Source organism: Ovis canadensis, chromosome 13 (genome assembly GCF_042477335.2).
Source record: "Ovis canadensis isolate MfBH-ARS-UI-01 breed Bighorn chromosome 13, ARS-UI_OviCan_v2, whole genome shotgun sequence".
NCBI classification, from domain to species: Eukaryota; Metazoa; Chordata; class Mammalia; order Artiodactyla; family Bovidae; genus Ovis; species Ovis canadensis.
The window spans coordinates 46,898,286-46,912,524 of NC_091257.1; the positions used below are offsets into that span (position 1 = coordinate 46,898,286).

The 14,239-nt window shown below is 37.2% G+C and overlaps 1 protein-coding gene across 6 annotated transcripts in view; it reads left to right on the plus strand.

Annotated features, from left to right (window-relative positions):
* Positions 1 to 14,239, plus strand: part of STAM (signal transducing adaptor molecule) — a 65,776-nt gene that overhangs the window by 34,605 nt on the left and 16,932 nt on the right. For all 6 annotated transcript variants that reach the window (XR_011248129.1, XM_069547595.1, XM_069547597.1 and 3 more), the window contains 7 exons: positions 1,145 to 1,235; positions 3,722 to 3,914; positions 5,420 to 5,514; positions 8,976 to 9,064; positions 11,215 to 11,302; positions 11,745 to 11,799; positions 12,380 to 12,533. Coding sequence is in view for 5 of the 6 variants with exons in the window: in XM_069547595.1 (XP_069403696.1) it covers positions 1,145 to 1,235; positions 3,722 to 3,914; positions 5,420 to 5,514; positions 8,976 to 9,064; positions 11,215 to 11,302; positions 11,745 to 11,799; positions 12,380 to 12,533 (765 nt within the window). In the remaining variant the exon portion in view is untranslated. The remainder of the gene's footprint in view (positions 1 to 1,144; positions 1,236 to 3,721; positions 3,915 to 5,419; positions 5,515 to 8,975; positions 9,065 to 11,214; positions 11,303 to 11,744; positions 11,800 to 12,379; positions 12,534 to 14,239) is intronic.

Here is a 14,239-nt window from a genome sequence, read left to right on the forward strand (position 1 = left end):
ATATTCTTGCCTGGAAAATCCAATGGACAGCGGAGCCTAGTGGGCTACAATCCATGGGGTCACAAAGAGTTGAACACGACTTGGCGACTAAACTGCCACAACAGCCCTCAAGGAACACACATCCTGGTTATGAGATAGACATGTAAGCAGCCTCATTCTGTAGAGGAGGAACTTGAGACACAAGAAGGCTTATGGGCTCCAGGTTCATGCATTAGAAAGTGGTACATCTGGGACGTATGCCACCTTGGCCTGACTCCACAGCCTGCCTTCTTAACTACCCATGTCATAGGACCTTGTTGAAAATCAGAGGAACGCAAAGGAGGGGATGCTTACTTAGAGGGTTTAGGAATGTTTCACTGAGAAAGTGATATTTTAGCTGTTCCCTGACTTGTGGGTTGAAACTTAGTAGGAAAAAATGTGCATGGAGTAAAAGGAGCTAGAGGGGAAGACGTTATGAGTAGAAGCAAGTGTGTGTCAGAGGTGTCAAAGTGTGTGTGTGTGCGTGCGTGCCAGCAGTTCTGGTAAATGATGGAATGGTTGAAAAATGAGGCTGAAGTCTAATTCTCCTCAGTGGTCACCATAAGCATGAATCAATGTGTGTTTGTTTACCTGTCCAGTACTTTATTTACAAAATATGTTTAAGATGGACAATAATATATTGTCAACATTGACTACTGGTATTTTAGTTTAAAAGATAGTATAATCTTATGAGCATTTATATTATTGTATAGAAATCTGGATTCCTGACTTCTGAGCTGGAAGGAAACAACTCTTGTCTAGATGTTTTAAAAGTAGTCATCTTCTTTCCCTCGCACCCCGTTTTCTGGTTGTAAAATTTTCCAGAAATGTTGAGATCTCCTCTCGCCCGTGTTTGCTGGTTTGCATACTGGCTGCCTTTAGTGTCACCTTCTCACTCACATCTGGCAAAGTGTGGTTCTTCTGTCATGCCTAAGAAATGAATGCGCAGTCTGTTGGCTCCAGTCCTGCCTCAGCTTTCAAAGTGGAGACTTCTCCCCCTTGGATTTCTTTCTTGTTCAGAAGTCTGGTGGATTGATTCAAGGAGGGGTCTTGTGAGTTCTTAGATTAATTGGAGTAGGAAAATTTGAGAACAGCTTTCAAATATCATTTTTTTTTTCTGGGTTAGGCTGCAGAACAAGCGAAAGCAAGCCCAGCTCTGGTAGCCAAGGATCCTGGTACTGCGGCTAACAAAAAAGAAGAGGAAGATTTAGCGAAAGGTACATTTTTTAAGTCCCTGACCTTGGGAAGATGATAGGTCTCTTACTTAATATTTTTTCCCCTGAGATGTTTAAAAATAAAGGAAATAGGAGTTCACAGCCCAAGCTGAAATCTGCTCTGTTCTCCTCTGTTCCTCTCTTCAGTATCACTTCTTTGCTCTCCTCTTCCAAGCTACTGTCATATATGTCTGTTCAGTCTTATTTCTATAATATTTTTACTATACTATCTGTGTACGTATAAATATATCAAATACTTGTTTGTTTTCAGCAAATTCTTTTTCGTAAATACTGTACATACTATCTGCAACTGGTTTTTTTCATGCAGTGTTTGAGATCTATTCATAATGAGATATTTATGTCAAGTTCATTTGTTTTAACTGCTGTATAATATTCCAGTATTAGCACCTGCTTTAGGTTCTAATAAGCACCTGGTTTAGTCTATCTTCCTTCCTACTGATGGACATCTGGATTTTCTGATTTCTTTTACTATAACACGTTTGCAGCATTGAGTATCCTTTTTCATGTTCTTCAGTGTATGTGCACATGTGAAAGATCTGTAGGCCTCACCAGACCTACTCCCATAATTTACATTTTAAGATAACAGAATTAGCCAGAAGGTTTAATCCAGAGACTGTTGGCTTATGGAGTAGGTACATCTTCAACTTTGCTACTAGTTGTGGCTTTCCAATCCACAGTGTATGAAAGCTCTTATTATTCACTTATTATTTCTAGTCTCATGATGACATTTGGTATCATCAAAGAGTAATTTTTGTGAATCTGATGGGTTTGAAATGATACCTAATTATTTTAATTTCTTGATTACTAATGAGGTTCAGTCCTTTTCTGTATGTTTATTAGCTGCTTTGATTGTCTTTTTTTCTATATTTTTTTCGTAGTAATACTGTGTATATAGTTTTTATTTTGGATATCAATCTTTGCTTGTTATGAAAGGTTGTTGTTGAATCACGACACAGGGATTCTTGGCCCCCGGAGGAGAAGAATTCAATCTGAGGCCAGAGACGAGACTTGATCGCTCAGAGCTTTTGTGTAATAAAGTTTTATTAAAGTATAAAGTAGATAGAGAAAGCTTCTGACATAAGCATCAGAAGGGGGCAGAAAGAGTACCCTCTTGTTAGTATTAGCAATGAAGTTATATACTCTCCAATGAATCCAAAGAATGTCTGGAGGTTGTAAAGGCCTCACCAGACCTACTCCCATAATTTACATTTTAAGATAACAGAATTAGCCAGAAGGTTTAATCCAGAGACTGTCTTCAGGCAGAATACATTGTTGTTACATAATCTTTGTAAAGAGCAGGTCTACTTCCATAATTTACAGAATTAGCCAGCAGGTTTAATCCAGAGACTGTCCTCAGGCAGGATACATTGTTATTATATAATCCTAAGGAATGTAGAGAAGGAAAAAAAGTTTGTCCTTTCTTCCTCCTTGAGAATTCCAGACGCCTCTCTTCTTGGGGACCGCTAGACTTCTTATCAACCTGCCTAGGAAATGACTCTCTCAGTTATACCTATTGTAGATGTCTACTCTTGGGTTTTGACTTATAGTTTAACTTTGATAATGGCATGTTGTATTAAACAAGTTTTAAATTTTGATGTAGTCAGAATTTTTGCTTTTCTTTTGCAATTTTTTTTTTTAATGTCTTAAGATATTTTCCTCTCTCCCAGGATCCTGATTTCCTGTTTTTTCTTACGTTAATTTTAAAGTGTTATTTTCTCATCTGGTCTTTTATTAATTTGGAACAGAGGTGGCAGAGAAGAAGGGATTATGTATTGAATTGAAAATGGTGTAGTCAATTCATTAAGATTACATTACAAAGCCTGAGTGATGGCCTGCACTGGGGAGGAGATAGAGCAGACACATTTAAGATTTATTTGGAGTGTTAGTTAGGTGAGACTTCTCATTGCATTTGTTTCCGAATTCCAGTTCTTAGGTTGCTTACCTGAGAATGACCTCTGGAACAATAAAACACAGGCTCTCAAATGCTATCTTTGAGACTTCTGTTTAATGAGCCCCCAGTGAAGGACTCCAGCTTGGGACTTTTGACTTCCAAAGTGATTTTGATTATTATTTGGTAAACTTAAGCTATTAGAAATAAACTGAGAAGATGAAAGAAAATGTAAAATATCTGTAGATAAATTTAAAAAGCAGATTTGAGTTTATATCACTTTATTACCCAGAATATTTTAAACTGTACCTGTTCAGTAAAAAAAGCCATCATGCTCTTCGGTTGTTCTGTTAGCTTATTTATTTTTTAAGCTTTCAGCTGTGAATGAATGAATATAATCGATGTCATTATTTTTGTTCACTGTTATTATATCAGGATATGTTCTAGCTTCCCACTACATTATTGAAAGAAGAATACTTTTTACCCTCAGATACTTTTTTGTACTTCTTAGGATTGTTGGGTGTATTAACATTTTGGGTCTCTCTTTTTTTAAAAAAAAAAAAAACTCATTATTTTCCAGCCATTGAGTTGTCCCTGAAGGAGCAAAGGCAGCAGTCAACCACCCTTTCCACTTTGTATCCAAGCACATCCAACCTCTTAACTAACCATCAACATGAAGGCCGGAAAGTTCGTGCTATATACGACTTTGAAGCTGCTGAAGATAATGAACTGACTTTTAAAGCTGGAGAAATTATTACAGTTCTTGATGACAGGTGATGGTTATTATTAAGTTGAATATTCACTTGAAGATACATAATATATTCTGTGTTTCATTTATTCCTGCTGACTGCCTTATCAAACGTAATAAAATCAAATATTGACTCAGGTATTTTCTCTGTAGGACAGACAGTTGGTTGCTTTGTTTGTGTCATACTGTTGGGATTTGTATTTTATAGTTTAATTTTTTTCTCATCTATCACTTAAATACTTTCTATTTGTTTTGGAGGCCTAGTTTACTCTATTCATTTTTGGTTCTATCTAATATTATACACTGTTAAATTAGTAAAAAAGCTAAGATTTTAGAAAACACACTAAATATATATGCATTTATGGAATTTATAAGAAATATATAATATATTGAATTAATTTATATCATCAGGGAGATGATACAATGCATCTCTTTTTTTTACCACAGTTGTATGTTTACTTGAAAATGACTACTGGTGATTGTTACTCATAATGAAGCGCTAAAATTTTTTGCAAGTGGTTTTTGAAGATTAATTCAAATAGATCTAAGATTATTCCTGTAGGATCACACTTGTGTACTAATATGTTTTCTTGAGTGAAAGAAAATGAAGTAGTTTGAGCTGGTTATTTGGAAGTTGCATGAAACCTTGATCATTCATTCATTCAAAAAACCTTTCTTGAGTGCTGGCTAGCTTTCCTTATCCTAGGCATTGGGGATCCAGTGGTGAGCGTGGGGATGCACTGGGGATTGTGTTCCTTGTGAACATTTTGTGCTCGTAGTTACTATCATGTGTGTTCTCTTGTGGGTGGACAATATGCTAATGTGTGCTACAAAGAACACTGATTTAGGAGTGGAAGTCTGGATTCAGAGTCTACCATCTATCTTGTTACAAAAGATTGTTAGGCTGGAGCCTGTTAACCACCTGAAGTTGACAGTTTTTAAAGAAAATATTTATTTTTTATTTGTGGCTGTGCTGGGTCTTCATTGCTGTGCATGGGCTTTCTCTAGTTGCAACGAACAGGGTCTGGCTACTGTAGTTGTGGCGTGTGGGCTTTTCACTGTGTTGGCTTTTCTTGTGGAGCATGGGCTCTAGAGCTCGGGCTTCATAGTGCAGCATGTGGACTTAGTTGCCCTGCTGCATGTGGGATCTTCCCGGACCAGGGATTGAAACCATGTCCCCTGCGTTGGCAGGCAGATTCTTAACCACTGGACCACCAGAGAAGGCCTGAAGTTGACAGTTAAGTCTGGGAATCTGTCTTTCACGGGGGAGAGAGTTCAGAGCCTTATATTAGATCCTCAGAGCATTTACTAGCCTTCCGAAATATGAAAAAGAACTGTGTTTAGAGTCTCATGTCTTCTCTGAGACCTCATCTTGTATTTGTAATAATGCTACATTCATTTCCTCCTTCATTTGATTCTTGTAGGCTTCACATCTGGTAATGATATAAGTTAAACACCATAAAAGGTAAAGATAAATAAAAATAAGAATTCTTTGTTATAGTAAAGCTGTCTTTTTTTTGTTCCTCTTAGTGACCCCAACTGGTGGAAAGGGGAAACCCATCAAGGCATGGGGCTCTTCCCCTCAAATTTTGTGACCGCAGATCTCACTGTTGAACCTGAAATGAGTAAGTATTTTCTGGTCTGTCACTGTACAGTAATCCTTAATTCTCTAATTTTCAGCTTTCTGGAGCAAGAATTCTCAAATGTTAGAGCCTCCAAGGTGTTTATTAAAAATGCAGTTCCCCAGTCAGTTTGTCAGGCTGTAGACTTTTATTCAGGAAAAAAAATGTGTGTGTGTGTATTTATATGTCATTGCAGAAATGCAAATTAAGAAGTGTTGTAGAATTTAATCTTATATTTTTGGTATCATCAGTTGATAATAGTGTGACAAATGGAGTGTAACCTTGTGGAGATTTCTTCCTATTCTAAGGTTAGTTCATTTCCCTAGTGTCCAGCCTCAAACTTGGAAGCAGTGGCCTCTAAGCAACTTAATGGCTTTCCTATACTTAATGTCAGATATTCAGAAGGAACCATACCTAACCATGTCAATACTTTCTGATTTCCAAAGCTTTGCTGACAAGGAGAAACCGACTAAAAAGTGGGGCCAAGGAGGAAAAGTGGTATTACGGGCAGGCATAATCATTGCAGGAGATGTCAACTTCCAGTAGCCTATCGAAACGTTGGTAGGCGGGCCACTGTATTTCCACAAAATGCTGTGATGAATCTTCCTAATGATAAGTTTAAGTCATCAGGAATAAGTCATATTCTTCCTCTGTTTAAGGAAGCAGAAATATGTTCTCATCTAGAATGGTTTCTATTAGCAACTGAAATGTTTTAAGTATTAAGGGTTTTTGTATGTTAGTTATCTTGGCAAAATGTCTCAGCTCATCTCATCTTTCTGTAATGCCAGATAGAGGAGATCAAAGAAAGTTGTAAATCACCATTTGCTTTGGTCTTTTTCGGTTTACTAGAATTTTAAGAAAAGATCTTTGTCTCAGTTGTTTTATTTACAGCAGTACTTGGTACTGAGTCTTATCCAGAATACAGACTGTATAAATGTTTATGCAATAAATGATAAATAAGTGTCTGTGTATTAGTAAAGATACACTTTTCTTTGAAAATACAGAAATGCTTCTCTTTCAAGAGAAGGCTTTAATAACATACATCACAGATACTGGATAAAACAGTGCCGTCTCCTAGTTATTGTCAGGATGTTTTATGTCACTTTAATACAGACAGATTCCGATACCCATTCCTTTATGTAGTTCTGTTTTGTTAAAGTCAAGAACAAGCTGTAGAACCTGGTTTAAATGGCAGTGCATAATGTGCCCATTTTTTAACCTTGCCTAATGATGGTGAACTTTTCTGTATTTTGCTGTGAGGTTTTTTTGTTTTGTTTTGTTTTTATCTGTGATTTTGTTTTGTTTTTGTTTGTTTATGTTGAGTTAGTTGTTGGATAGAATTGCCTTGAATGTCCATTCCAGATGAGATCCAGTATGTCGCATGGATAAAGTAGCCATCTTACCTTCTTCCCTGTCACATAGCAAAGTAGCCTTAAAATGAATTTTCTAGCTATTTTCATGTGTTTCACTCTGGACCACCTAAAAGAGAGCATCAGAGCTTATGTAATGGAGTTATAGTTCTCAAGTTTGGAAAAGGAGTGTTAGCAAGATCCTTGTAGCATTGTTCTATATGAGGAAATAGAGGTCCACTTCACTTAATGTATCATTAGAAATGCCTGAGCTGCTTAGCTTGTTTACATTTTGAAGAGGCAGTAAGATTTTGTGAAAGGACTTTATTGTATATGTGTATATGTGTGTGTGTATGATATTTATACACATGTGACACATTATACACAAACAATGCACGTATACAAAGTAACAGTATTAGCCCCTAAGAGAAAAAACACTGCAGACTTGGGCACGGCCAGCTGTTAGGATGGCAAGTATAAAAGGCAGAAATATCTATAGCAGGTGGCCCTTTTTCTCCCATGGGAAAGTGAGATAAGCTGAAATTTCTTGTGTATGTAGACTTTTTCTTTATTGTGACTTTTGTGGGATGAATATATTCGTTTATTGGAGGTTAAACTCTTTTCCATTTATATTCTGGAGTGGGTTGCTATTTCCTTCTCCAGGGGATCTTCCCGACCCAGAAATCGAACCTGGGTCCTCCCTCATTGTAGGCAGATGCGTTTACTGTCTGAGCCACCAAGGAAGTCCAACATAGAATATATAAGTGATATGACTTATTGTTCTCAGAGTAAAGTCACAGGCTGTGTTCCAGTAGTGTGGGCTAGTGCAGCTGGAATGATGGGCATTCAGGTCCAGGTCTTCCCATTGATTTGGTTTTAATCTTTCTAAGCCACTGTTCACCTCATTCACAGGGTGGGTATATCTTAGAGGATTGTATTGGAGACTCATTGAGGAAATGCAGTATTCCATGAAGCACATTTAGTGGTTTAATAAATATTATTTTCCTTCCTTAATTCTGCCCCTTTCCGCTCCCCCTCTTTCCACCTTGAATCTTAATTTTTATGAATACTGCTTGACTATATTGATTTGTTGTTATTTAGATGCTTAGTCTTCTCTGACTCTGCGTCTCCATGGACTATAGCCCGCCAGGCTCCTCTGTCCATGGGATTTTCCAGGCAAGAATACTGGCGTGGGTTGCCATTTTCTTCTCCAGGGAATCTTCCCGACCCAGGGACCAAACCTGTGTCTCCTGCATTGGCAGGTGGATTCTTTACCACTGAGCCACCAGGGAAGGCAACTATATTGATACATGGATAAAAAGATCCCAAAAGAAAGTTCATTCCTTTAAGGCTGTATGTGCCTCTCAGTATTACTTTGGTGAAAGTCAGTTGCTGTGGAAATCATAACCTTATACTTGCTAGTTAGTGATATATTGAATACTTTTTGAAGATTGCTTCGTTGAGCAAGAGAAATATGTACTTCTAGTTTGCAGATCCCTTAGTAACCACCCTTTCATGGCAAAGAATAATGTAACTAAAAAATACAGACTAATTTAGTGGAAAAACTCAGATCCCTGCCAAGGCCATTTGTAAAGTTCTCCACTGGCCTAAATGTCATTCCCTTAGTGTAAAAAAAAAGTCTGAGTGTCATGCAGGGAATATACAGCTCACTTCCCAAATTCATTATATTGAAAGAGTATGTGGAAAAGTGGAGATTTTTCTTTGAAAGAACTGGTAATTTGAAAAGAGGATTAATTTTAAATAGCAGAGTTCATTTATACCATTGTAAAACTTTGCTTTTTGTTCAGCAGTTTACTGAACTCTCATTTGTAATAGGTGATTAATCTTTGTTCCAGAAATAAAGCTCTTATTTTTAGTGAAGTATGTGTTATGGAAAACATGAAATCTTTAGAAGAGAAAATTAAGTCTTTGCACAGTTTCACAATGTATTGTTTTGTCATTATTGCCTTAATCTGCTAGCGGTGTATCCCTTAAATTGAGTCTGTCAGATTGAAGAGAATATAGGAAACACCTAGATTCTTTCCTGGAACTTAAAGTATAAGATAAAATTGTAAATTTATGATATGGAAAAAATAATTGTTACATATTTTTTAGTTAAAACGGAGAAGAAGACGGTACAATTTAGTGATGAAGTTCAGGTAGAAACGATAGAACCAGAGCCAGAACAAGCCTACATTGATGAGGTAAGTGACTTTTTGCCTGAGAGCACCTTACTTGATATTGAAGTTGAAATGGTTTTCTTCTCTTCTCTGAAAAATTCAGTCCTTGATTAATGCATTATTTTGTTGTTATAAAAATTCAAATAATACAGACCAAGTCAAAATTATCCTGGAAATTTCCTCTCTAGTCCCCTTCTTGCCATGTCAGTAGGTATAGTTGTCCCTTCTCGTTTTAACTTCCTGCTTAATCTTCCATAGCATGGGTTTATCATGACTTCATTCTGCTGTTGGACAGTTAGGTTGTTTTCAGTTCTCTGTGGGTTTTTTTTTTTCTTTTTGCTGTTACAAACCCTATTGTAATGAGACTTTTTGGATAAATTCAAAAGAATGTGTGACTTTTATTATTTATTTACTTTACTTTTCACTTTTTGGCTGCACTGCACGGAATGTGAGATCTTAGTTCGCCGGCCAGCTACCAAATCCAAGCCCCCTGCATTGGAAATGTGGAGTCCTAAGCACTGGACTGCTAGTGATGTCCTTGGCTTTTATTTTTAAATCTCAGTGGTTAATTTTTTGGCAGTTATATCCTTTGTAACATTTTAAACAAATGATGAAAAGTGAGAATTCCTGTTTAAAATATGTGAAGGGATTTGTAGGTTTTTAGCCTTCTTGGAGGGAGCCAGAGGACTAACGTTCAAAGAGCACTCTTTTGAAGGCTGTGCTGAGAGCCAGGGCCTGTATAGGGGCAGGGAAGTCAGCTCTGGCTATATCACGACATCAGAAAATGCGTGGGGACTTCCCTGGTGGTCCAGGGGCGAAGACTCCACTCTCCCAACACTGGGGGCCCAGGTGTGATCCCTAGTTCGGGAATTAGATCCCGCATGCCACAAGAAGATCAAAGATCTCATGTGCTGTAACGAATTTGGCAGAGCCAAGTAAATAAATATTAATAAAGAAAATGCATGTAGGGTCTATCTAGAAACCTCATTTCTCTGATAGATAATTTCAAATAGGGTATAGAATTCTGTAAGCCAAGAGGACAGAAGTTACCCACTTGCTAGCTGACTCTCATTTTACTCCTTCTCTCTTTTTTTGACTTCAGACACTTTCCTGACATGTGCCTTCTCTGTTAGACTGCTTAAATTAGGACTCTTTTACTTTGAAAAGTAGTATCTATTTCAGAATATGAAATTCTTTGACTTCAGGAGTGTTTTTTAATATACTTGTGTCATTTTCGCTCTTGGTGATTAATTTATCTCTCAAACTATTCTTCTGTGCAGACTGTAAAGTTTTGTTTTGGTTTATGTAACGACTTTGCTTCAAATTGATAGTCTTTAAATAATTTATCTAAGTAGCTATGCTTAGTAGTATAACCTTGTCAAAACCATGAATGGAGAAGAGGTTGCAATTATTATAGTAATATTGTTTGGTACAGGAGATCTATATTTTGATTTTTAAAACTTACATATAGATACATCTCTGCTAATACAATGCTTACGAGTATTTATGTCATGATGGCTTCTTTATTTCTGTTGGTCTAAAACAAAAGATTCTGAAATAGATCTGAGTCACTGCTTTGAGATGCCTTCCAGCCTTTCACACAGGAGAATAGAGAAACCACAAATCATCCTCCCTTTTTTTGATGACAAACTGAAACATTGGTGGAAAGGGAATGTAGAATAAATCCTTCTGGTGCTACTTAGAAGAGGAACAGCTGGAATAGAGCTGAGCTGTGCCTTATAAAACAGCTGCTGTATTCTTCCCAGTGGAGAAGTAGTAACCGAGTTGTTAGTCATAAGTAATGACGCCAGCTTGATAGGGTACACCTGTCACTGTGGCCAGGCTACCGATGCTCCAAAACAAAGTGAGACGGAAATCCACGAGCATGACATCAGAGATTAATGAACTCACATGTTGTAAATTTAAATGTTGCTCTATTTCTTCTTCTTTAAGAGAATTTCTGTTGTCAGTTTCGAAAACAAGAAGAAATAGCTTTCAAGACTGTGACTTCACATGGTAGTAAAGGAAATACATGGATAGTAAATACATTAAAGCAAAATTGAAGTTTTCATATCTGTGAATTACAAGCTCATCCATTATCTAATTAACAAAGTGAGAAGTCATTGTGGCAGAGTGATTTGTTGCTTTTTATATTAACTGTTTAATTCCTGTAGGATAAAATGGACCAGTTGCTACAGATGTTGCAAAGTACAGATCCCAGTGATGATCAACCGGATCTTCCAGAGTTACTTCATCTTGAAGGTAAACCTTGTTTTCCATTTATCTCACAAGTAAAAAATAATTAAGGGTTATATCTGATGTTCTCTTACAGAGTACTTTTATTATTAAATAAAATTGAAGACAATATAAACACTGTTAACATTTCTCGCTCTTCTGTGACCAGTCTCATGTTTACATGCAGTTTAAACCTTTGGTAGAATTCAAATTTGTATACTTTTCTATCCAAATTAAAAATTTTATACAACATGTTAAAATGTTGTAAAATGAAGACTGGTACTGAAGTTTTCTGAGAGCAGAGCAGTCAGTCGAAAATACTGATTTTATAAATATCCAGGAGAACCAGTCTTGGGTTCTGCGGGCCTAAGGTTAATTGATAGAATTTTTATTATTCCAAATGACATCTTTTAGAGAATTGCTGTCTTTTGCTGCATTGTCTTACGTTTCTTCCATCTCGTCGTCTTAGCAATGTGTCACCAGATGGGGCCTCTCATTGATGAGAAGCTGGAGGATATCGATAGGTGAGACCGGGTGTGTGCTGCCTGTGCTGCGTGCCCTCTTCCCTACAGAGCTCTCTAAGCTGCATCTTGGAATGGAGATGCCTTTTTATTTTATTTTTACAGATATGCCTGTTTTCACTTGTTTTCCACTAGATTTGAGAGTCGAAATTACACCCATCTGTCCCCCCCGCCCCGTTGTGTGTGGGATTTTCTAATGTTAGTCCTTTTTTTTTCTTTTTTTTTTTTAAATAAGGGTTAACTGTTGTAATCATATTTGCTGTTAGTGGCATCACCAAGCCCCACAAATGACCCATCTGTAATACTAATGAGGGAAACCTAGATATTTTGAGGTAAAGTCAAGTGCAGTAAGCTCGAGTCCTTCCCGCACAACACCTAAATCTTACCCGTACAACACCTAAATCTTAAACACTTTTGGTTGCCTTGGAGTTGAACTATAAGATATATTTTTTTTGTCACCAAGTTACATTTATAATAGTGTTTACTTAACACCATTCTTGCCTACTTTTGCTATTTTGATACATCTTATTACTTAGAACATTTAAATAGCAGTGATGTTTTACATTCTTGTATAATATTTCAGAAAACATTCAGAACTCTCAGAACTGAATGTTAAAGTGATGGAAGCCCTGTCCTTGTATACGAAGTTAATGAATGAAGACCCCATGTATTCCATGTATGCAAAATTACAGAATCAGCAGTATTATATTCAGTCATCCGGAGTTTCTGGTTCTCAGGTAAGCTTTTAAAAGCTCAAGCATCTCATTTAAAATTTTCAAATATATTTGAGATTATTTGAAATAGCTATGTTTTTGTAAAATGTGAAACTTCCCAAAAGTAATGTTCAGAGTAAAAATAAAGTTTAGAAGACTTTTCCACTTGACAAGTACAATGTATAGTATGCTAACTATACCTATAGTTCTTGTTCTAAAAAATTATATTTATGCAGAAGTGCACATCAGTCACCATCAAGTTAAAAAAAAATACAGATGCATTAGCTCTACCCCAGGTGTATTGAATCTCACGTTTGTGAGATCCAAACGTCTGGGTATTTTCAAAGCTTCACATCTAATTTTCTGGTTAAGAAGGATAGTTTTTGTCTGTGTGAGTACAGTTTCTTAATATTACTAAGTCCTTGTGAGTATCTACCATTTTCAGTTTTACAATGAGCTGCCTTGATCTGGATTTTTTTCTGTTCCATTACATGGGAACATGTGTGATGCAGCACAGGCCCCTAAAACTCGTCACACCAGCAGTTATTTCCAGAGCCCATTTCCCACAAACTCACCAAGTGTAGGATATAGGGAGCAGTTTGCCAGATACCGTATTTTATCCACACAGAGTACCATAAACTTTGTGCACGTGAATTTTTTTTGTTTTTTGGTGAGGTCCACTTCTGAAGGGGGGGTCCAGAACCCTGAAGAAGAGCAGTCAGACCTGAGAAATGTGGGGCTGGACAACACGTACCCATGAGTCATGATACCAGCGCAAGCCAACAGACAAACAGAACCCCTTCCTGTTGGTTTTGCAAAGTACAAACAATTGCCTTTGTGAGAACTGGACTAACTGTGTTTACAGTGAAGACCTTTTGGATTCTGTGTGTGGTGCTTCTCTTGTGACTTTAACACAGGCGCTCAGATGGTGGTGGTTTCGTGTCCTGATGGTGGTGTTACCATCTTACAGTAACAGCTAGTGAGAGTCGCACTCCCTGAACAGTTTTCAAACATGTGAGATGGAAGGATCTAATGAATACTACAGAAAATTAGAATATTATGCATGTTAAGATTTGGGAGGCACTTGAGACCTTAATCTCTCTGGCTTAAAACAAATACAGTTTTTAGATGCAGGGATTTGCAATGGCCCAAGGGCAAAAATCGAACCCTTGCACCTGTTTTTTTTTTTTTTTTAACTTTTACTGAAATACAGCCATTCTCTTCGGTTTCTACATCGTTTCTGACTGCTTTCTCTATGAGCAGAACTCAGTAGTGCCGGCAGAGACCGTGTGGTCCACGAAGTCTGACACGTGTACTATCCGGGTCCTTGACAAAGTCTGCTGACCCTGCAGACTTTGAAGGGTAGCTTAGCTTGCTCTGTGTTCAATGAACTGTAACTTAGGAAATATTTAGTATATCTCTAATAGGTATCAAGGAACATGTGTGAACTGTTGCTGTAAAACAGTGAATTCAAATACACTTTCTTAAGCATTTTGGAGGATTCCCTTGTTGTTGTTATTGTTCAGTCACTAAGTCATGTGACTCTTTGCAACCCCATGGACTGCAGCATGCCAGCCTCCCCTGTCTTTCACTATTTCCTGGACTTTGCTGAAACTCATGTCTGTTGAGTCAGGGATTCCTTTTAGGTAGATACAGTATCAACATGGAAAGAGAGATTATATCAGTATCAGATTTCAAGGTCAGTTTCTTTACTGCTTCTCTATGGAGGG